The sequence below is a fragment of the Mytilus trossulus genome, chromosome 13 (assembly GCF_036588685.1).
Source record: "Mytilus trossulus isolate FHL-02 chromosome 13, PNRI_Mtr1.1.1.hap1, whole genome shotgun sequence".
In the NCBI taxonomy this organism is placed as follows: domain Eukaryota; kingdom Metazoa; phylum Mollusca; class Bivalvia; order Mytilida; family Mytilidae; genus Mytilus; species Mytilus trossulus.
Window position 1 is genome coordinate 25,102,269 of NC_086385.1, and position 25,628 is coordinate 25,127,896.

The 25,628-nt window shown below is 30.0% G+C and overlaps 1 protein-coding gene across 1 annotated transcript in view; it reads right to left on the reverse strand.

Annotated features, from left to right (window-relative positions):
• Positions 1-25,286, reverse strand: part of LOC134694184 (2-iminobutanoate/2-iminopropanoate deaminase-like) — a 60,431-nt gene extending 35,145 nt beyond the window's left edge. Inside the window, exon 1 of the mRNA XM_063555179.1 lies at positions 25,242-25,286. Within this exon, the coding sequence (XP_063411249.1) occupies positions 25,242-25,286 (45 nt within the window). The remainder of the gene's footprint in view (positions 1-25,241) is intronic.
• Between the last annotated feature and the right edge of the window lie 342 nt (positions 25,287-25,628).

Sequence of the window (25,628 nt, forward strand, 5' to 3'; positions counted from 1 at the left end):
GTAAAATATTTGCATTTTAGGCAACGCATACAAAAATTAATTATCTTTTTCCTTAAAGTAAGTATATTTTATGACGAACAGCCAATCTTGATTTACAAAAAGTACTCAAATCATATGACGGTTAATAATTTGTATCAAAATATTCAACAAATGATTCTTATTCAACAAAAATGAAAGTTTAAGTATTTAAATTCTCAGTATATCTCAATTCTGATTAGATGACTTGTCTCAAGATGGTAAAAATGACTGATTTCAATTAAAATAGCATCATTTTTAATAAAAAGAAGACTAATTTTGGTTATTTTAAACAATGCGAATAAAATTTTAGTATGATTTCTCTGACACTCTTTTAATTTCATGAAATAAAACCTATTCTAATCTATAAAAAGTACAAAAATCCAATGGCGGTCAATAATTTTTAGTAAAATGAAGAAATATTTGCATTTTAGGCAACTCATACAAATATTTTTCCTTAACGTAGGCATATTTTATGAAGAACAGTCAATTCTAATGGACAAACAGTACTCAAATGATATGACGGTTAATAATGTGTATCAAAATAAATCAATAACTGCATTCTTATTCCACAAAAAATAAAAGTTTAAGTATTTTAATTCTCATTATATCTCAATTTTGATTAGAAGACTTGTCTCAAGATGGTAAAAATAACTGATTTCAAATAAAATAGCATCATTTCTAATAAAAAGAAGACTTATTTTGGTTATTTTTAACAATGCGAATAAAATATTAGTATGATTTCTCTGACACTCTTTTAATTTCATGAAATAAAACCTATTCTAATCTATAAAAAGTACAAAAAATGCAATGGCGGTCAATATTTTTTTGTTAAATGAAGAAGTTTTTGAATTTTAGGCAACGCGTACAAAAATTAAATATTTTTTTCCTTAAAGTAGGCATATTTAATAAAAAGAAAATCAATTTTGGATATTCTAAACAATGCGAATAAATTTTGTATGATTTCTCTGACATTCTTTAAACTTTAAAAACAAACCATTAATTTTAAACTATATACAGTGAAAAAATCAAATTGTGGTCAATAATTTCCATTCAAATGAAGAAATGATTGCATTCTGGTTCAACAAAATTAAAAGTAAACAGATACTTCTTTTTCAAATATTCAAATTTTATACAAAATTTGTCAATAAAAGGAATATATAGCAACATATTGAAATTGAAGTTACAATATTTTCAAATATGAGAATACAAATTTTCCTTTTACGCAACGCGTACATAAATTTAATATCTTTTTCCCTAAAGTAAACATAATTTATGAAGAACAACCAATCCTGATGAACAAAAAGTACTGAAATCATATTGCGTTTGATAATTTTTATCAAAATATTAAATAAGTGCATTCTTATTCCACAAAATAATAGTTTAAGTATTTTAATTCTTTTTATATCTCAATTCTAATGAGAATATTTATCTCGAGTTCTTGGAAATAACTGATTTCAAATGAAACAGTGTCATTTTTTAAATAAATAGATTTGTTTTGGTAGTTTTAAACAATGCGGATGAAATTTAAATATGATTTATCTGACATTCTTTTAATTTTATGAAAAGCGACCTTTTGTAAACTATAAAAAGTTCAAAACTTCAATGGCGGATTATCGGCATTTTCGTAGGTAGAAGTTCATGTTAACTGAGACATATTATGTATTATATATATTATGTTTCTAATGTTTACAATATTTAATACAAAACTATTAATCAACAGAAACAATCTAACGCTTTAATTAAGCATCTAATATAACTGTTATACTATTTTTACTTTTTTATTGCAACCAAATTAACGTGTAAATTATGGTGTCTTCGTCGAGGTCTGCATTCATGGATCGAAAACACTGTTGAGTTCGGTTTACATAAGAATTTGAAATATATACGTATCCGTCCGATCCGTGCATAAATTTGATTTACTGATCGATCGATGACCGTTGTCACGGTAACTCCCACATAGGTTATTTGACTTATCTGACGGATCCTATGGGTCACCGATCACCGATCAGTCATCGATCAGTCAAACATCCGTCACCGATCATTCACCGATCAGTCAAGTTCACGTCAAACAGTAACGCCTAAGGTTGCAAGTACTGTATTGCACCTTTTGAAGATCTTTTCAATGATTTTCCTTCAGTAATATTTTATTCGGCGAACACATGCTATTGGCTTTCTTAGCTTTTAAACTACGAAAGACGAACCAGTAATGCTACTTAGAATGAAAATATTCTTTGTCAGCCTTCAGATCTAGCAATAACTGTTAAAGGTCGTATCTATTCTTCCCCTGTTTTTCACATTTGCTACATAAAATGAAATTCATTATCGTATACATAAAATACTTCGTCGGAAATAAGAAATGTATGGAAATAGTTCGTCAGACTATATACACCCGATTGTTTAGTTTAGTAAATGATACTTCATATTATTTTTCACGATTATTCTAATTTGCATTTAGTTAAACAATAAATACAATTCCAAAAATGTACAAATGTGCCTCTGTTAAGATGAATAAATCTAGTATGTAATTCTGTCAATTACTTTTAACACGAATCTTAAGCTTATCATATGTACTATGGTTTCAACATGTCGTGTTTCAGACCCCTAAGGATAATGTCGTTGAAATTGAAACGATTTGCATTTTGACAAGGTATTAAACTACATCATAATTGTCTTGAGTTAAACGTCGAGTTCATTTATATTATAAGGGTTTTATTGAGCATTTATTCAAACAATGTTTTAATAGAAACATTTTAATATGAGATATCATTTCTTTCAGGTCTCCAATAGTTTCAGGTGGTCTCGTCTGTTATAATTGTTTTTCGTTTGATTCCTAAAGCTTAAATCAGGCCGTGTATGTGTATAAATAACACACATATCAAAGTTGAAGTTAACAAGAATAGGAGACCGCTCCGCTCCGTGTATCGATAGGAAATTGTAATTTCAAGTGAACCAATAAGACACCCGCAGAAAGTATTAAAGTCGACACAGCTATGGTCATTAATTTTTTTGTTCACTCTAGAGGAATCTGTAGCCTGTATAAATACGAGATCAGACAACAAAAAAAGAAAGCTAAAACTGAGAAATATCATATAAAATACCATCTATAGTATATTACTGCCTCGATGGTTTCGTAGTAGCACGCTTGCTCTGATTGTGAGTGGTAGTGGTTTCGATCTCCAGCCGGATAAAACAAAACATTTAAACATTGGTATTTTGGGGTTTTCTGATAAAACAAGGCATTGGGCAGTTAGAGAAAAGACTGGTTGGCTCGGAGGTTAAATGATATGTACTGGAAGAATGACGTGTGCTCCTATGGTTTGTTATCTTGTTATCTAGTACTTTAACAACTTGGTGCCGGTTTTCTGCTGATCAGGGTCCATATCCATGTAAAATAAAATGTTCATGTCCCGAATATGACTCTAATTTGCTACTGAACGTGAAAAAATAATCATCATCATCATCATCATTGAACAAACATTAAAGTTATTGATTTAATATATGAAAAAAAATATTTAACAAGACCTGAGCAAAATATAAATTGAAAGAACTTTTTCTTATTTATATTATGCTGTAATCATGTAATGATAATACTTATACCTGTAGAAATACAGAACAAATGAAACAACTGTATATATATTGTTTGCCTTTTTTCCTTCAGTTTGTATACGTTCTAATATTTGTGAAGTTGATACGGAATATTTATCAACAAGGTCTTGGCATCTTCTGATGAACTTTTTTAGAAAAAGGACGAGACGTTCTTTGACATAACCCTGGTTCATCAACTTTCTGCTCAGACACTGGTGACGTTTTATAAAGTCTGAGTAGCAGCGGCAAGCTCTTGAATATCAAATAAGTTGGGAAATGTATATCCCATATGCAGGTGAAGTTTGTATATTGCTACTAAGGTGGGGGAAACTGATATTTCAAAATTAAAATCGTCTCGTTTGTCATAGATTGTGGTACTGAGATGACCGCTTATGTCAAATCCGAGGTATCAGTCTAAAAATGAGGCGGAGAAAGCCGTGTCTGTTGTTCCTTTTTTTTCTAGTTCTGGGGGATATATTAATGGAACCCAATCAGAAAAGTTCTGAATGTTAATGGAAAGAACATCATCAATATCTGAATGTGAAATTAAATGATCTGGCTTCTTGACAAGTGTCTGAAGGAACTTCGACTCATATGAAAATAAGAAGAGGTCGGCAAGGACAGGTGCATAGTTTGTTCCCATAGGAATGCCGACAATTGTCGAAAAAGTCTACCTCCAATCCAACAAATATGTTGTCAATGAGAAACTCCAGCATACACTGATCACTTGTTATTCGGTGTAGCATGTTATCTTTTTGTTCACTATTAACAAAATATGCCGTATGGTATCCAAAAACAACAAATTTATAGAGTATGCTACCATTTTATATTGAAAAGCATTGTGGATTATTCCTTTAAGACTATTTTTCGATTTGACATGGGGAACGGTGGTATAAAGGGTCGAAAAATCAAAAGTTTTGATACAATTAATTTCAGACAAAGATCAAGATTTAAATTATCAAGAAGTTCTTTAGAGTTTTTTAGCATCCACATATGGTTAATACCACTACGTGAGTAAACAGTTTCACAGTATTTCTAAAGACCTTGTTTCAATGCGGACATAATTTTGGTCAATCTTATGGACAATGCCTTAATAGAACATGCGAATGAGCCAGGAATGTACCGTTGCTTGTATAGAATTTTGTAAAGCTTAGGTATCCAATACAAACAGGGTAAGCTCTCAGATTTGCTGTTAATTGTTATGTTCATTGAAGCTATGAAGGACTTCTGATTTGCTAAAATCTCAATGGACCATGGAGGTAAATTATATTGACAAGAACTACTACGGCCCATCTTCAAACGTGTTATTAAGTACTTGATTGATTAATTTTCGTACTTTAAACTGATAATTTCTACTTTCCTGACTCATCCTGGCCCTTAATTATATATATGAATAGATTCTCCACAGTGTTTTTTTTTATATCAGGAAAATGTTTGTGACTCGTCAAAAACCGGAACACACCCTTATAACGGTTTTAACTTAAACTCTGAAAAAATTAGATATTGTCAATCACTATTTTAAAACGTTGCAGTATAAATAATTCTGGACAGATTTTCATTTTGTATGCATCAGTGGAATTGTTAAAATAGGTTGTTGACGGCAAACGGTAAACCGAAACAATTAAAATAAACAACGGTGTTTTCTGACAGGTATAAGTGTTAAACTGTCTCGATTAGAACCATGTGATTGATAAGAAGTATGTCTGGTCAATATATGACAATAGCATTGCAGATAGTCAAAAAAGAAAAAAAAAACAATAGTATACTAATTAGACAGATTCCATATATTTTCTACAGCGCTACCTGGGTTATAAATAAATGCTAATAAATTGTTGTTGTTCCTGTTAATATAATACTTCCATGGCTTGACAAAGTTATAAACTGAACCTTAATTCATCTTGCAATTTCTACTTAGATATTTAGATATGAGAAACAGCTTTTCCCAACCAGATATATTGTTACAAAATGTTAATGCGTGTACATTCACATAACTATTTTTGCCTTGTCAGGTGCCAAATATGGTTATTTTCATACCTCCTCCTTTAAGGATGTTAGCTACTCTGTTTCAACATAACTAGCTTTTTCAAAGACTTATAAATGTGTAGTATATAAATAACGGAATTAAAAAAGCAGAAAAAATGAAGGGTCCTTTTCCATTGTTTTTGTGATATAAGTCATTGAAAATTTGGCGGGAAATGATTTGATCTATAGACTTTTCATACATTTAACATTGGCACCTTTTTCTTTCAAAAACTATGAAAAAATAACACGGATTTTATAAGATTTTCAAATATGACTTTTTAAACTATATCTTATAAAATTATGAAAAAAATAGAGGTTAGTGGGCAAAAATTTTACATGACAGTTTATCAATAAAACCAGACGATTCCGAATATCTGACAAAAAAATACAAGAGAAGCAAATATACTTAAAGAAATTCAAATAAATGGTACTTCTGACAAATCTGTTTTCATTTGGCTCCTTTATGGGAAATATTGAAAATGTGAAAAGATACAAGAGGAAAGACAGACAAAAGTTAACAAGCATCAATTCACAATAGCCATTTGCATTATGTTAACAGTCAATTGCTGAATTCTGGTCTTATTTGCTCGGTGTTACAGTGGTCAAGGCGGGTATTCCAGATGATAAAGTAAGTTCTAATTAACAAGTGGCAACCTTCATCAAACAATGATGTCAAATTCAGTCAGTGATCTCACAATTAGGGATTTTTTCACCTACATTTTCTTTCAATAGTGTTCTTATCATAATGGATAATGCTACACGACTAAAAATTCATTATTATATCTATGAAGCATTAATCAAAATAGTATTGTATTTAATATTTTAAGATATGTTTATGTGCATCAACTGATAACAAATGCATGTATATAATAACATAAAAAAACAAAAAACAAAATACAAAGAGTTCAGATAATTATGAAGTTTGTTCCTTGTTCGAATGTTTATGTAAGTTAAGCTTCATGGCTTCAAATCGGGAGTGGACCTTCTCCAAATTGATGGTAGATTGTGCTTCTGAATGGAATGGTTGTGTATATATTGAAGCATGTGTGACAGAGGAGGAACGAGACTTTGAGGATGGCTTAGATCTGAAAACATAAAAACATAAGACACATTAAATCTGAAAAAGAAGAACTTGCATATTGTCATGTAAAAGAGAGGTGCAAGATACCAAAGTGAATTTCAAAAGATAAACTGATTACGCCATGATAAAATATGTAAAGAACAATGAAAGGACAAACGACAGTCTACAAAACAAATCATGGAAACCTGTAGAGCAAAAAGTATACCATAACTTTCTTGATCAGTACAACTTGATAATGATTAGCACCAGACCTACTATGAAATTTTTCTTGTCATTATAAGCCAGATAAACTAACAAAATCTTCTAACCTCAGTGGCAATGAACAAATATGTGGTGATGTCAAACAGGAGGTGACTCCCTGACAGATAATACAATAAATAACATGGTATAAATAAACTTACCAAATTCCAGGATGACATCAAAGAAAAAATTAAAATTGCCTTTTAAAGGGTCACATTTATTTAAACTATTTACCCATAAAAATATTGTATCCTTAATAATTCTGCTAAAAAATGGCATAAACAACAAGAGTGCAATGTCTTGCTCTCTTTACTGATCATTGATTTTATGTTGATTATCCTGAATATAAAACTTTACTACATGTATCTCATATACAAACATGATCCAAGAAATCTATGAACCACATAAACTGACTTGATGGTCCTACTCTTTGGAATTGAAAGTCTTCCAGGGTCAGGGAATCACTTAGTAGTCATACTGTCCTTTATAGCAAAAGCACTCACATCATCGGCTCTTGCTTTTCCTACAATAAATAATTCAAAACTCTTTACAGATGTATTGATTGCTAAGAACATTACAGGGCAAGCACATGTGATGTAATGAAATTAGAAACAAATTGATGCTTTCAACATGTGTTAAGCTGCGCCCCATTGAAGATATTACAGTGTGTCTGTTGAATCTATTCAACATTTTTTACTCATAATAATTTTTAGCTTGATATATTGTGCAGCCACATATTTGTGATTGAAAAAAGTAAAATCACAAAAATACTGAACTCAGAGGAAAATCAATTTGGAAAGTCCATAGTCACATGGCAAAATCAAAAAACAAAACGCATCAAAAGCGAATGGACAAGAACTGTCATATTCCTGACTTGGTACAGGCATTTTCAAATGTAGAAAATGGTGGATTAAACCTGGTTCCAAAGCGCTAACCCTCTCACTTTAATAACAGTCTCATCAAATTCCGCTACATTTACATGATGCGTTAAATAAACAGTCACAATTCGTTCAAATACATTCAGAAATTAAATCAGTTCAATGGAGTTCTCAGGAATTTTGGTACTGTAGTTAAGGAGTCTCCATCGTCTATTGGCGATTTGATGTTTGTAAATGTAGTTTTACTGTCAACGCGTAGCTTAGATTTTTTTTCTACAACTTAACCCTACGAAACTATACAAAGGTAATGCCATCGCTACTTCAGTGCATTGATAAAGTGCTTCAAAAAATTTGATTAAGCAAACAGTGATTTTTAAGTAAAATTTTATTTTTTAGAGGTTGTAAAAAGTCCAATCACATTAAAATCCGATGTTCTGATACGCTACTCTCTCCTGGAGGGTAGCGTGTCAGAGCATCGTATTTTAATGAGATCGTAAAAATGTCCAGTGGCAAATATTTAAGGCATGTTAAGGAGGAAACAATACAATTTGAAATAATTTTGTCTGAGAAAGACACATTCTAATGCATCCATAAAAAACAATAACTGTTAAAAACATTGTCAGTTGTAAAAGTAATTGGTAAAATGATATATATTATGAATGATGTAAACATGTTGGTTGTGTGCGTATTTGCGGACAAACGTTGCAAACTGTACATTTGAAAAGACTAAATTCAACATTCTGTCATTTGTAAAAGTAATACAATAAAAATAACCTGAGAATATATATATGCGTCCTATATAAGTTAACACTCGGAATATTGTTGACTAAAAGTGTCATAAAAATGTGCCGTATTTTTACTCAATCTTGCGTTTCAATAATTTGTATTTATTATGATACTTTGTATTAAAAAAATCATTGGAAAACCGCGATCATCAGACATACAAATTCAATGAAAGAGACAGCTTTACAGTCAGTAAAACAGTTATTGATATTCGTGAAGCAGAATAAAGACCACTTCCATCTTGTGAAAGAACAAGCCATTAAAACAAGACAAAAAAATCAATTGAAATGAGCATCCCAGAAATATGTTTTTTTGTATGTTTTACGGCTGCAATGGAGACAAGAGAAAAGGAAAGAGAGAAAGGAGAAAAGTACCACCTGTCCGACCCCCTCAAAAACTCTAAAACTAAAACTCAAATTTATTCTGTGTTTTGTGGTAATAAGCATTGTGCATAAGTTTTAAATCAGTTAGTAGGGGAAAACTAAAGTAAGAGAACGGAAACCCGGAAACCAATTTTGGACAATGGAAGTACACTATGATATGTTTGTACGGATGGACGAACAAACTGACAAGGATAAAATTCAATACAAAAAAGAAGATGTGGTATGATTGCCAATGAGACAGCTATCCACAAAAGACCAAAATGACACAAAATGCTCCCTTTGCCATGGCAGGGCATACAAATGTATAAATTGGAAATAAAATAGAATTCCGCGAAAAATTAATGGTTTTTTGCACAAAGGCGTTTTGGCTGAACGTGACGCAATATAATTGAAAAATAACAAACTGAAGGTTATACGTTACTTCTACGACTTAAATTTTGATAAAATCACATCAAAACGGCGACGTTTATATAGGTGTTGTTTTCGATAATATTGTATTGTTTACCACTATTATTTATAAATATATTTAACAAGAAAATGATTTGTTAATGAAACAATTTTTTTATTGTATAATTTTATAAATCAAAAGTTTCTCTTGATCAAAAGTGTAAATATACATGTCAGCTGGAGGTTAAAAAAGATGACGTTCGCTCACCATATTTTAATATGTAAAAAATAAAATCATAAAAATTCTGAACTCCGATAAAAATTCACAAAGGAAAGTTCCTGTTCAAATGGCAAAATTGAAAGCTCAACCACACAAAAAAAATGGTAAGATGCACTTTATTTGTAGCATTCGAAACAATAATTAGCCAAACTATGTCATGTTAGATTAAGATGACTTATAAAACATCAGATAATCAATAACATATTATTGTTAATCGATTACCTGCGTGTATGATTTATAATAAATCATTACCGAGATGCACATACTTGATGTCGTCCTTAGCTGCAAGATAACTCCTATAGGATACCATAATAGTCTGATATATAAACTCACCCTTCGTGTTATGTTTCAGATGAAAACATTTTGGTAGAAGTATTGATTCACATTGTGGATGAAACACGTATAAGAGCTCGAAATAACATAATTTTTATTAGATTTATGTAAATAGAAAGGTGTTAATTATAATTTTTGCGCATATTGTTCTATGTACATTGCAAGAGATCAACTGCCTAGTAAAAAAGGATAAAAGATAAGATATTACTCAATTTAAAATTGACAAATAAAAAGATTAAAAGACAGTAAGGACGTGAACAACATTGTGACCTGTGAACAATAATAGCATAAAAACGGATCAAAGTAAAGAAAAAATGTATATACCAAAGACGGTCGTAAAAAAATACAGCATTTTGTTATTTCGTTTTATAGCTATTGAAACGAGCAAAGCAAACATTAGAAACAACTGGACAAAGGTTTATTATGATTTATAGTGAAATCTGAACCAACAGTTTAGAATTTCTCAAATCTCAAATAAGTAATGACATCGCCTAGGTATAAATGTTCAGTTTAAAGATATTTGCATCTTAAATAATATTGTAATATTACACTTTCAAGGTAATACATATTGTGAAAATGTATATTTTTGTAAACATCAAAACCTCATTATTTCGATATCTTTTTACAATGCAAGGTACGTAAAGGGAATAACAATTTGCACTACACTGTAATAGATATAATCGCATTTGATTTATTAAATTGAATTACCTTATTTTTGCTAAAATGTTTCAATATGTAAAATAAAAGATACACTTGTGATGATGGCAGATTAATGCCTACTTATAAAGTCGATAGCCCTGTGCCCGCCTTTTTCTTTAAAATTATTAGATATAAAATTCACTGAATTGTAAAAATGTGTTCAGATACTTTTAAAGACTGTATGACATGGCTGAGGTAAGTTTGAATGTTGTACGATTGTTAGTCTACGTTAGTGTGATCCAGCAAAACTAAATGATTAAAAAGTAGTTTGTTAAATTACTTCATTTTTGAAGTTTATTTTTGTTAGGATTTCAATTCATTAAGTTTGTCAGAATAATTGTCTAATGGAATATAACATAACGACGATAGAAGTTCAGAAATAAATAAGACCATCTTGAAATTAGTAACTACATGTGTTATCCGAGATGTAATTATTCCTAATAAAAGGAAAATTATCCAGTTTCAAGTGTTCTCCGTGTAAACGACTTGTCGCTTTATTAGAGATAAATGTCAAGTCCCAAAATATTGTTAAATAACGACCCGTGAAAATGATTAAATACAAACTGGAATTGAAAAGATAGTACAACATTTTATACTGTCGCATTGTGTATTTTGGCAGAAAAGATCTTTTAAAACTCACTAAGTTCCCATATTACCAATGTGTGCCTGTATATATTGTATGAGTTATGTAAGTATTATTATGTATAGTATAGATTACTTCTACATAATTTTTTTGATAAATCTTCTTAACACCATGAACTCATTATTAATTTTGTCTTCACAGATTCTTGCCATTCTTTTTTTTTTTTTTTACATAATTGTGATTTGATAATAAAACAATGAAAAGTCAAAATTGAGAACTTGACCTTTGACCTTGACCTCACATTAATTTTATGTACCAGGGACATTAAATTCAAATAACCTTTGTTATTACTTACCAATAATACAATAAATATTTCGATTTCAAATGCAAAATAGAGAAACGTCATTTTGTGTTAAAAATTAACACGTAAGAAACATTTTTTGCAGAAGTAGAAATACAAAAAATCCAAAAGTATTCAGAACAAATACAATAGTTTTTTTTTGGCCCATAGAAAAGTTGAAAGACTTAATTAAAATCAGATTTTGAACAATTGAAGGTCCATTCTTATCAATTTTCTAAATAATACTGTTGGTTTACTCAAAGTAACTATTCGCGTCCGATTGAATGAATATCATGGTTACTAGACTATATATTTTGCCTGAAATAAGTGATATTATTGCCAACTTTCTGTTTAGAAAATGCCACTTTCTGTCTTTTATGATAGATCTATTTATACTGATTCCATTAGTGTTTTATATATACTTTTGCCTATAATGAAGGAGATAATATGATACTTCCTGTTAATACAACTTCCGGTCTCAAATGGTAGGTTAATGGATGCTCATTCAAAAACTATGTTTTTTCTAGGTATTTTTTCATGAATTAAGTGCAAACATTACTACTTCGAATTGCGATCCACATAAAATCACTTCGAATTGACATTTTTCAAGGTCATGTGTCACATTTTACGAAAGGTCTTATGGCTTCATGGTATACCAATTTGAATACATTTTATATATCTCTTAAAAAGTGTGTGCAAAAACAATCAAATATCAAAATTGAGAACACAACCTTTACATTTGACCTTGTCCACACTTGCATGGTAAGGGTATCAGGACATGATATACACAGACTCTAGGTTTATACTACTTACGGTTTATGGGTTAGAAAAATATACAACAAATTAATTTTGTTATGAAATTAATATAACTCCTTTAAGATTTATCCGAATCGCTTCAATCGAAAAAAGTCAAAAATGCTTGAAGATGTAACGAACAAAGAGGAAGAATATTGTCGTTATCTTTTTCGGTTATATAAGAGATACACTAACAAAACACGGTCTTTTTGGAGGATAACTCCTACAATTACAAAGTTTTCGGCTAAAAAAGATAAGTTTTTAAAGCGCAATAACTGTTTGATATAATTTCCCATTATCTAAGAGGAATCTTGCGAAATAATTGTATACCAGCAAGAAAAGTGTTTAGTGGGAGAACAAAATAAAATCAAAAATAATCAGAACAAAAAAAAAATATGTCTTTCCACAGAAAAGTGGAAAGACCTCATAATTAGAACACATATAAGTGGTACAACACAAAAAACAAAAGATCTTAATATCGAACAGAAATACATTATTTATAAATGAATGCGAGAGGCACATTTTTGTGGAAACTTAAATCCCGATTATAACATTATAACTGTGAAAAGGGTAGATAATGAAAGAAATTGCAAGAAAAAAATACCTTACCGACTTATCTCGTAATTCTTTCGACAAACAATTTAATCATCTTTTTTATCCAGTTTTTACTTTCATTTATCTAAAATTTGAAAAAAAAATGTCTTTCAAAAAATAGTCTTAAATATTGTTAAAATCGACTCCTTCAAAAACATAAAAAAACAAGATAAATGGTGTAGGTGCCGAAATACTACTTGACGGAGAATTCAATTCAATGTAACATATATATATATACTATATATATTTGCGAAAGCAAATTTACAGGTCTAACATTGTTGGGTTGATGTTTAGACGAGTTGTATACACTAGTATATATATATAAATTAAAATAGTTTACTCTTGTGACAAATTATCTGGGACATTTAAATAAAAACAAGTGTAAACTTTGTAATCATTCAACGGGACACATGATCCATAACATGACAGACAGGTTCACATTTGAAAACAAATGTTTGGTGTTAACACGGCTACAGAAATTCAAAATAGTCAAAAGAAATCTACAAGTGAAGACACCAGCCCGATTTCAAAAGATAAAAATGTTAAAAGAACTCGATATTGTACAACATACTTCCTTTAACGAGTTTCATTTTGATAAGGTTTTAAAGAACGAGATAGTAATTTAAAATATCCCATGAATAGAAACTGGATTTGAAAAGAAAATATAATGATGTCAACAGGGATCATATATTCGGTGTTTAATAATTTTATGCAACAAACTATTGTTAATATTTTCGTTCAAGGTTATTGATGTTTTGATGATACAGTTTGTTGTAAACAAACATATCGTCTTACTTTTTAAATACAATGTACTGAAATGGTGTCGGTATGAAGACGACAGTGTTCACAATGTTAAACGACGTCTGTCTAACTGAATTATAAATATTGTCTTAAAAATATCTTATAACAAGATATTCTAATGCAATTTGGATGAAACAATTTTTTCATTGGCTAAAAGTTGCCGTCAAATCCACAGTTGACCAGGCGTAACTAAGGAGAGACCCGCCATTTTGAATTGATGAATAAACAAATGTTCGATTACTACTATATAATCGAAAATAAAACAACACCTACCTCGATTTCGCCGTTTTAATGTAATGTTATCCAAATTTGAAGCGTACAGGTAACGTAATAACCTCCAGTTTGTTAGTCTTCATTTGTATGACGTCACGTTTAGCCTTGACGTCTTTGTGCCAAAAGTATTCATGAAGTTTGCGGATTTTTTTTTATTTGACAAATTTAGACATTTTTTTCATGTTTTATCGTATTTTTCATTTTTAAATGCATTAGAATCGGAATAACAGTACTGTAGTTGAAGAGTTGCCACCGTCAATTTTGATTTGACGGTCGCAAATCTCCGTTTTACTGTCTCCGCTACGCGTCGCCAGTAAAACTGCATTTGCGACCGTCAAATCTACAATTCATCGAAAAAAATATAATTTTTGACAGAGTTAATATGGATTTCATTGCCCCTTTTTTCACTGTTTTTGTTTCTAACGAAAAAACGCTGAGTGTATTGTATCGTTTGAATGTCGAATTAATTATTGACAAGCTGTATAACATAACTTCAGTAACTTTGAACATATTTATGTCCAGATATGATAGATAGTTCACGACTTAAAAAGAATCCTTTTAAACAATTTTAGAATACTCTTATTAAAAACAACTCAAAGCCCTGCATATTAAGGATGAACTATTTGAATGGAAACAGTTGGACAAATATTAATCAATTTTTAACACTGAAACATACAAAAAAACCTGAAATTTGTGTTGATTATTTTACAACATGCATTTCATTTGTTTTCGTGAATATTTGTTCTTTTGTCAATTATACAAGTGGAAACATGTTCACTCTGTAATTATAGGTTAAAAGATCACAAACTGTTTTTAATCTCGCCATATTGTATATGTTCCTGTCTTATCAATTGGTTGTTAGAGATAGCTGTCTAGAATGTTTGTTTGTCGTTGATTGTTTTGTTTATAAATGATGCTGTAAGTTTTGCCATCTGAACTGTTTTACATTTTATCAATAGCTTACTGTACCGTTCAGCTCGCATGTTGTGTGTTATTTGTATCTAAATATAGTTTTAATATGAGCAGTCAAATCGGAACTTTATGTGTTTTGATGAATTTCTAAGTAATTTTACCAAAATATTGTGGTAACTTAAATCAATATATAGAAAATGTATCACAAGAACTCAATTTTACAATGAAACGTATGCAAATGAACAATTATTTAGTAAACTATTTACAACATATGTCACCCATTTTCACTATACATGCCCTACTTGGTTAATCATTCTGAACATTGATCAATCATACTAGTTTGACATTTTCACATCTTCTTATTTTTACATTGTCTATCGTAAACTATTTTCATATAAACAAAAATGTAATCTTAAAGGAATATTATAACAATCATGATAACATCGATGATCCCCCTCTAGTCGATTACACTACAATTACTTGTTATCAGAAAGATCGTGATTACTAATTACACTGGATAACAATTTAAAAAAGATTACAATTACAGATTACCATTAATCCATACCTGAAGAATACACTCTGATTTGAACTTTTTTTTTAGCTAAGACAAATCGTTTTACCTAGACAGGTATAATATTTACGGAGATAAAACATTGGCATCAAAGGAATAAGGTTTTACTGGATGTTAAGTACTATCGCCGTACACTGTTAATTCATTCCCATCTGCATTACTTCCGTATTCACCCGTATAAATCGATGATGCATATTACTAAATTTCTGCTGTGTTACTGACTTTAAAATTATTGTGACATATTGTGCTTCTTATACTTCTGGTTATTTTAATACAACCTTGTCCGGTTGCATACTTTGTCATACTTTGTAATCTTTTGACCATGGTTTGTAATATTTGATGTGAAGGTATATCACTGCAAGGCGGTTGTATGCATCACTATGATCTGCATATGACTTAGGCTTTTGACCATAGTGAAAAAGAAATCACATTCTATATCCTCAAACTTACTGTTCATCCTTTGATATAGCTGTTTGAGAACCGCCATATGAGAGAAGCACCAAAATAGCATGTATTGCATAACATTAAAGGCCACCTGTGGTTTTGATCATATAAATTTCAAATGTGTATTTGTCCTTACTAAAAACCATATTAAGTCCGTCTTTCAATGTCAAAACATCTTCTTTATATTTTATAGTTTACCTTCTCCAGCAGAAAATGCAGCGTAGAATATTTTAGAACTATGTATATAGCAAACCCTAAACAGTATGCATTCTTAACCGTGATGTCAAGACTTTCAAATGCATCAAAGAATTTAAGGGCCCTGGTTACAAGTTTCAGATGCTCCATAAAAATAGCAATGCTTTTCTGTCCGTTGACACGTTTATGTATTACGATACGTCTCGAAATGGTGATCACAATGAAGAACTCCTTGGGAATTTAATATTGAAATGTCTGTATCTAGTTTTTAAAAGTGTTGTGATTAAAATATCTTTTTAATTTCGTCCATATGATATTGAGAATAGGACCCCATGTTACCAAGTAAAATAAATGTAACCTTATGATGGAAATGATGGTAACTTGTCTTAAATTCGTTCATTTGCATAGTGATATATAACATTTATAATTTCAATTTAAAATATAGTGATTTTTACGTGATGTTATTCAGATCATAAAATATCTTTACAATTCGGGAAATATGATGGAAAAAAGATTTCACTTTCTTATTTAGGTGTCATAAACGGATTTATTTCTAATCAATTGAATTGTGTCACGTACATTTGACGAGTGAAAAATGCAAATACAAAAACAATGAAATCTCAGCGTCTTTCGTCGTTATAAGTGACACATTGGGGACAAATATTCGCCTATTATTAACGTTTACAATAACATGATTATTCTGTTTTCTGAATTCACAAAACAATTTAAATGCCTTTTAACAAGCTTGATATATTTTCTCTCATTCATCATCTAAGCAAAGTAGATATATGATCAGTTTAACGACGTTTATGTTGACATGATTTGAAAAGAATACACGATAAAATAAACATATATGGTGTCAATTGTAATGTAAATTACTGTTTGAAGAATTACACAGCAGTTTTAATACAAACAGTGAGAACTTTATAATTTCGCCATTTGATTAAGGACTTTCCGTTCTGATTTTTTTCTGGTGAATTTAAAATTGAAATACCTTGAAATATAAAAACCTTTTTATTTTACATTCTTTAAAAGAAAATGACGAATACAGCAGACTTTAAGAAGTAGGTGTCAAATTAATTGAAGTGGCAGTATGCGAATAAATACTATGAGTACCAACTTCAATGTATGTTTTTCCTGTGTGTTCACCTCACGAACATGCTAATTATCCGAACATTAGATGAGAAAACATAAGGCAAAAAGAAGGATATGATATGCAGCAAAGATAGACTGTTTTGAAATTAAGTTACTCTAATTCTCTTTAGAGGTAATGGACCGGAGGTTGTTAAAATCACTGATATATTAGTAGTGCAGTGGAGATAGAACAAAATTTAGATGGTTGTTTGTGTGTAATTTAGGTTACCAGTTCATAGTCCATGTAGTCGAGACATTCAAAAGTTCGGCGCAACTTTAACTTGTAGTGGCAGTTATATGCTTTCTAACAACATGACTCTATGTTGCGCGTACGGACCTCAATGTATACAAAAAAAATATTTCGTTTTAGTGAACGTCCGTGTTGTAATTGGTCAACATTACCACAATATTTTCGGCTAATATAATTGCCTCACGAAAACTACCCGCTTTGCGAGTTCTAAGAGTGTATTATTATATTCCAGAAATGGGTTTGTCATGAGCCCTTATATTAATTTCATGATTGTTCTTAAAATAAAAAAACAATGTACATGTATATCAATAGTATTCAGAATTTTTGTCCAGAAATTGCCTCGATATTTCCTGTCAGATTTTTAAGGTTTGCACCTTTTTGTTTTAAATAGGCGTACATAACGTATTTCATGACCTGATAACACTTGTTTTCAATCTTTAACAGATGGAGGACGATATTGAGGTCATTTTGTAAAAGAGGTTTCAACCAGATGGCCTTTAACAAGCTTGTGGTCTCCAAATATGTAACCTTCGGCCTCCATTCAAATTTATTTTCGAAATTCATTGTTTTTTGTAACCAGTATATTTATTATAAGCCATTAGAATACAAATCGGATGTAAGTTCTTCATTTTTCCATGTTATTGTTTACTGTCTCATTGAGGTGTAATTTCCACATCATTGAGGTAATTTCTGTGATTAACAATGAGCTATATATTTTACACAACCATGGACATAACCTGTCATTTAGTATAATTGAAAGTTAATCAGATGATTTTAGATTAACTTTCTCAACAAGTTTGTCTACACTTTAGAGTTAAATCAAGGTTACTTTGAAAGTCGACTATCATAAAAAAAAAGGTTATTTTTTCGTATTAAAAATATTTTAAATGTCGAAATTAAAAGTATAGAAATATCAGTTATATTTAGGATAATTTTACTTTGAGTGAAAACTATTTACTATACCGAAGGCACATGTGTGAAAGTAAACTGTAATAAGTTATGTATTTATAATGAGTAAAAATATATTTAAAGCTATGTAAAGATATGTTGTTCAGGAAAGGCAGAATAAACATGCAAAATGTCAAATTTTAGAACTTTGCTGTTTACCGCTGGAAGTTGTGGTCTCCTGTAATGACATGGCCATAGAGAACAGATCTAAAACTGGATGTTTCGCAGTCTCAAGTAGAAGGACATTTTTTTCTATATTGACGTTTGCCTTTACTGACGGATAATCAAAAGTCGAGCTTTTGCTCTTTTTTTTTTTTTTAAAGAATACGACATAATAAGTATTATCAAAACAAAATTGCGGTACTATTTACTTCATTATATATAATTGAATTTTCCCTCCTTCTTATAATTAGAGATCACAATTAGAGGGGTATTAAAGGATTTTTAAAACAAACATGAACGAGGTACATTGTATAATTTTTGAATTACTGAAAATACACAAAAAAATAGTTTAACGTGTTTAAGAACTCTTGAAAATATTGTCATATCAAAATAACTGAGACCATTACTATATTCCGTTCCATGGTACGTACTATTGGGAACAAGAAAGAACTAACAGATTTGAAAATGTAAATTTTAGTCCACTGAAAGCCATCACTGATAAACAACCTAACGAAAATTAAAAACGCAATGTGCTAAAATGACATATTCTTGATTTTTGATATAAAAAATAATATATATAAATTAAAAACCAATTGTTCAGAGAACAATTGAAAGTCTTTCCATCAAAACAATGTATTTTGATATGAAAAGTTGTGAAACTAAGTTTAAAATGTCATTTCAATCGTCAAATGATAGCTCCTAGCGATAGTAAGCTGATTCCAAAAATATATTGTTTCCATACATTTTTTTTAAATAAGGGAGATAATTTGTTACTTCCGGTTTGAAAAATGTTACTTCCGATTATATTTGAATATTTACTTGACACTGATTCCAAAAATATCTGGTTCTATATACTTTTATATTAATAAAGTACAAAAAAATAGCTACTTCCGGTTTACAAAAGGTCACTTCCGGTTGTTTTTTTTTCAAGGTTAAATGGTTTGATACCTTTTTCTAAAAGTTGTATATCTTTATCATGTATACATATAGAATAAAAGCAAAGGTCAAAATCTAGAACGTCAAATTAAGCTATGACCTTGAGATCAATTTCAAGGTCATAAACCAAGGACCTCAAATCAAAAGACCATAGGTCTTAATTATATTTAGTTTATGAGTTATATCACCAAACGCGTATTTTCAAATACAAGAGGGGAGAAAACTCCCTTTTACATTCAACGTACGCTTGCAATCAAAATTTACATCTTACGACATGTACCTTATCGACGTATAACAGAAATATTTTAACTAAAATTTTATCAATTTTTTTTAACAAATGTCTTTTGAAAAAATGGAAATATTTCTAAAATTGACTCCTTCAAAAATAATAACAAAAAAGAATTCCATTCAACTGTATTTATATATTCAAATAGTTTACTCTTGTGCAACATTATCACGTTCCTTTAATTAAAATGGACGAAATTTATGTAATCAATTCAACGTGAAAACATAAAAACTAAACAAAAATGTTGAAAGAACTCGATATTGTCCAACACACTTCATATAACAAGCTTTGTTTTTATTCAGTTTTAAATCACGAGATAGAAGTATAAATATGACGTAGCATTCATATGACTTAAAACAGAATTTAAAAAAGAAAATATTATGATCTCAACATGGATAGTGTATTCGGTGTTTGACAATATTATGCATGGTGTTCGTTCAACTTAATTTTGTATAAATGAATAATTTACACATATATTATTCTTGATTTGTTTAAAGAATACAACTTGTTTAAATGGCTTTTTCAATGCATAGTTCTTTTCTTTCGTCAATTATCCAACACTAAGCCATTTTTAAGTTTACCCGAATCGTTGGTTGCGATATTTATTTTTTATATCTACTTGGGATTTCTTGCTAATCTTGCAAAAGTAATATATAGCATATCAATAGTTTTGATTAGATATTGTCAGGCGTTAGGGAGGATAAAAAAGAATGACATATTTATTGTTGTCCCACATCTGATAATAGGTATATATGAAATGTATAAAGAGCACCATAAATAGGTAATAAGACAATAATATACCCTGCTTGGTATTGGTTATATGATGTGAATACCAGGGATAGGGTTGATTATTGTTAAACGAATCTATCATGATAACTTTGGATTTTTTAAGATTACACTGTATATTGTAGAATAAAAAAAAATAATATGTATTTGTTTTTGGCCTCACGAAACCCTATATATCCTTTTTATATTCTTTAGCAATAAATCTTATTAAAATTCAGACGACTAGGAGCAATGTAACATGTGAAGTTGTTGATATTATTTAGATTTTATTTTCTTTCCATAAAAAAAACATTTTTTAATTAAAAATTAAAAATTATCTGTACAAATTATGAATTGAGATATCAATGACAAATCTATATTTCTTATACATTTTAATTGAAACTTCTATGTTTTTTACCACCAAAAAGTGAGCTAGATTTTATTATTGAATTGTCTTAGTTGCAGTGTCAATACAGGTATATTTTGTTTATTTCATTATGTAAAGTTGTTTCATTTTTTTAATTCTTGATAGAGTTTAAAATCACAAATCAAAATAGGTATAAAAAAAAGTAAAAAAATGGTAAAACTATTAAATTTGGTTTTAAATTACAGTACTAATAAAAATGTCAATTGTTCTTGAACAATTGAGAGGTCTTTCCCTTTATAATATAAAATACATGTTCCAATAGAAGTATAATGTATTGAAAAGCTTTAAAACACACTGAAAATACGATCAAAAACACATAATTCGCTATATGGGACTTGACCTTGACCTTTGACCTTTTGACCTTTGTCAAGGTCATTAGTCTCCAATGTCATTGTTGAAGACCCCATGGGTCTAGGACCTTTGGTCATATAGTAAAGGCTGATTTTGCCTTTTCAGAAACCTAAAACAAGAGTTATTCTCCTTACAGAAAGGTCAAATCTCTTCGGTCAAAATATAACAAAGTTGTGCACTAATGACCCAAACATTTTCCACTATGTAACACTTCTGAAAGTATTAAGGTTGCTGAGATTATCCCATAACAAGGTGTTAGGTCAAAGGTCAAGGTCAACATACACAATTGACCTTGAGGTATTTTTCAAAGATACATGAATTGATGATGATTGGTGAAGATCTTAGGTGTCTACGACTTACGGTTTCTGAGTTTTGGTGGCCAACCGACACCGGTTAATTTTCATAGGGGCATAACCCTTCCAATGAGTCGTTGAATCTTTTCGATACAAATGTAACGAAGAACCGGGGTCTGGTCCTGAACAAATTTCAACCTTCGTTTTTTTTTTCTACCTATAACGGTTACGGTGTTTGAACGATAACAAGGTTTTTTTAGTTTCGGAGGGATTTCCCTTTTTGAAAATGGAAAGACCTTAATTAAGTTTGCTCATTTGTGTCGACAATCAAAGTCAAAATCAATTTATATGTGTTATGCTATTGAATTTCTAAGTCGTTATTGATATATATATATATATGGTGTAAACCTAAATCAGTATTAATGAAATGACTCAATGCATAATATTGTATCAGAAGAACAAAACTCACCATGAAACATTTGCAAATATAAATTTCCTAAGTAAACTGTTTACAAAATATATCACTCATGTTCATTCTACATGCTCTACATCATACTGCACATTGATCAATCATAGCGTATACCGGTTTGAAAATTATACTTTAATGCTTCACATCTTTTCATTTGTACATTGTCTATTTGAAACTATTTTCATATACAGAAATTGTAATCATATAAATATAATCATAAACTAATCTAATAATAATCATGATTACAGCGGATAAATTAATTACAACTGATCACGATTACAGATTACGATAAATGCCTAATGAATACACGCTGATTTGAACTTAGCTAACACAAATCATCAGAAATAAGCCGTATCCGTTCACCGCGACAGGTTAAAATATCTACGGAGGAAAAACAGTTGTATTAAATGAATGTTTTTTTACCAGATGTTAAGTACTACCGCCATCTTCATTACGTCCGTGTTCACCCTTATAAATCGATTATGCAGATTACCAAGTGTTGTCCATTTAATGAATTTTAAAGTAATAGTGACAGAATACACTGTATGAATCAAAAATAGAATATAGCCATTGTTGTTGAATCTGTGTAATTATTGTTTCCCTTTAGACTAATAGAGTGTCATACAATATGTTTTAGTTGTGCTTCTTATACCTGTGGTTAACTGTGTTATCTTTTGATCATGGATTTTAAAATCCGATGTGAAGGTATATCACTACTATACAGTTTGCATCACTATGATCTTCATCTGACCTAGATTTTTGACCTAAGAGAAAAACATATATGTTTTTCACATGTTTTGTTTTTAACCTAACTGTTTAACCTTTTGATATAGCCTTTTGAAAACTGCTACATGAGAGAAACACCAATATTTAATGTCCCGCATAAAATTGAAGGTCACCAGTGATTTTGACCTTTGAAATTTAAAATGTATATGTGTCCTCATTAAAAGGCACTCATTCTTGTCATTACAAGACCTCTTCTTTGTAACTTAGAGGTTACCTTCTCCGGCTGGAAATGCAGCGTACATTATTTTAAAATTATGCACATACCCACCCTTAACAGTATGCATTTCTAACCCTGAGTCAAGACTTCTAATGCACCAAAGTATTATGGCCCCCGGTGACTAGTGTCAGGTGGTCCATAATAACAACAATGCTTTTCTGTCTTTTTACACTTCTATGTCGCATGATACGTCTCGAAATGGTGTTCATTATGAAGAACTCCTTTGGAATTTTATATTAATATGTCTGTATATAGTTTGTAAAGTGTTGTGATTAAAATAGCATTTATATTTTGTCCAAATAGTATTGAGGATAGGGCATTGTCATACTAAGTAAAATATATGTAACTTAATGAAGGAAAGGATGGAAACCTATCTTAAATTCGTTAATTTGCATTTGCAGAGCGATATCTAACACTTACAATTTCAATTTGAAAAATTCGAGATGGGATTTGTTCACTTCACTTTACGTTATCCAGATCATAAAATATCTTTACAAATCGGGAAATATGATGGAAAAGTTTTCATTTTCTTATGTAGGTTTCTTAAATGGATTTATTTCCAATTAATTAAGTTTTGTCTTGTACGTTTTACAGGTGTATAATACAAATACAAAAATTATGAAATGCGGTGTCTTTCTTCGTTATTAATGACACATTTGGGACAAATATTCGTATTTTATAAACGTTTACAGTAACATGAGTAATATTTTTTTCTGAATTCAAATAACAAATGCAATGCCTTTTAACACGCTTAATACATTTTCTCTCATTCATCATTTACGCAACGGTGATATATGATCAGATGATTTGAAATGAATACACGATATACATATCTGATGTCAAATGTGATGTAAATAACTGTATGAGGAATTACATCTTACATAGCAGTTCCAATACATTCAGTGAGAACTCTGTTACAAAAATATTTCTTCACCTTTAAACAATGAAAACTAAATCTATTTAACGATCGTCCCATTTTAGGAGTTCCAATATTCATACCACAGCTATTATTTATATCTACGGACATTTTAATGCAACTTGGTTTTTTTTCGTTTTAAAAACTCGTTTTAAACTTAAATTGTCACCCTTATCATGCTTATTGGAATACATGATGAATCATCTTATTTGTGTTATTCATGGTGAGCACATGTTCTGTGTTGGTAAATCCGAATAATGAACTGTTTACATTAAAACTAAATCATGATCAACTCTCTAATGGAATAATTATGAGATCCTTTGCATATAATTTAGTATATATAAATATATAGGAAAGCATTAATAAGTTTACCGAGTTGCAAAATACTTGCTTTCTATCATGGAATATCTGAATACTTTTAATGTTTGCAAGTTTTGCTGTACACCAAACGACAATGGCAAAATGAAACAAAACAAGTTTTTACTGTATTACAATCTTCTACGGAGATGTTGGTTATAGAGCCACTTAAATGTTATTAAAAATCTTAGGCTTAAATGTTATCAATTAATTAAGTAAACATATATCTTTATTGGGGTTTTATTATTGATTTGAAACATAAGTATTATGTATTGGTATAAAGTATCAACAATGATGATCAATAATAATCTAAGTATTCTTTATTCCTACTATGGCATTGCACAAGGCTTAGCCTTTCGAAACTACTAATAATGTCTTAAAATTAAATCTGTTGCAAGTGTTCTGGTTGGAGTGTTTGTCGTGAAATTTTTGATAAATGTATTTGTTGAATATTGCTTTGAACAATTCTTTAATAACTACAAGATCTCTTATATCTATATTCGTGTCTGGTGTCTTTCTTTGATTTGTCGTGTTCGTTCAGATCTCATGAGGTAACCTTTCAATCCGGTTGTTACAATGTGTTCTTCTGTTGTGCTGTTAAATGATGTTCAAGATTAGATGAGGGTTGAATTTTTAAAAATATGTTAAACCTTACTGTTCATATTGAATCATAAGTTATATGATACATTGCCAAAAACTAGCTGTATCCGGACTATAAAAAGGTACATTGTTATAAAATCTATGTACCTTTGCTTCGTCAGAAGACAGTTCTACTCTCTCTTTTTTGTTCATGATTTCATGTTTGATCGATAAAAGTTAAACCTTATGCTGTTTGAAAATACAAAAAGTATAAACAAGAACTGTTCAATGGCAAAGAAAAAGAAAGTTTTAGATATTGAAATATATAAAAACGTTACATCGATAATTAAAAGATTTAAACAACTAAAATATAGTAAACATGTATTGTAAGTATGTACTTAGAGATTAGATACACAAATTTGAATCCATTTATTCAGTTATCTATTGAATAAATAGACTTGTGATAAATACTCTATATGATAGTTTTGTCAAGTGCTTTATCTTATTTTCGATGTGCATAACATGGGGCGGGTAAATGATCGGAGATTTGACTTT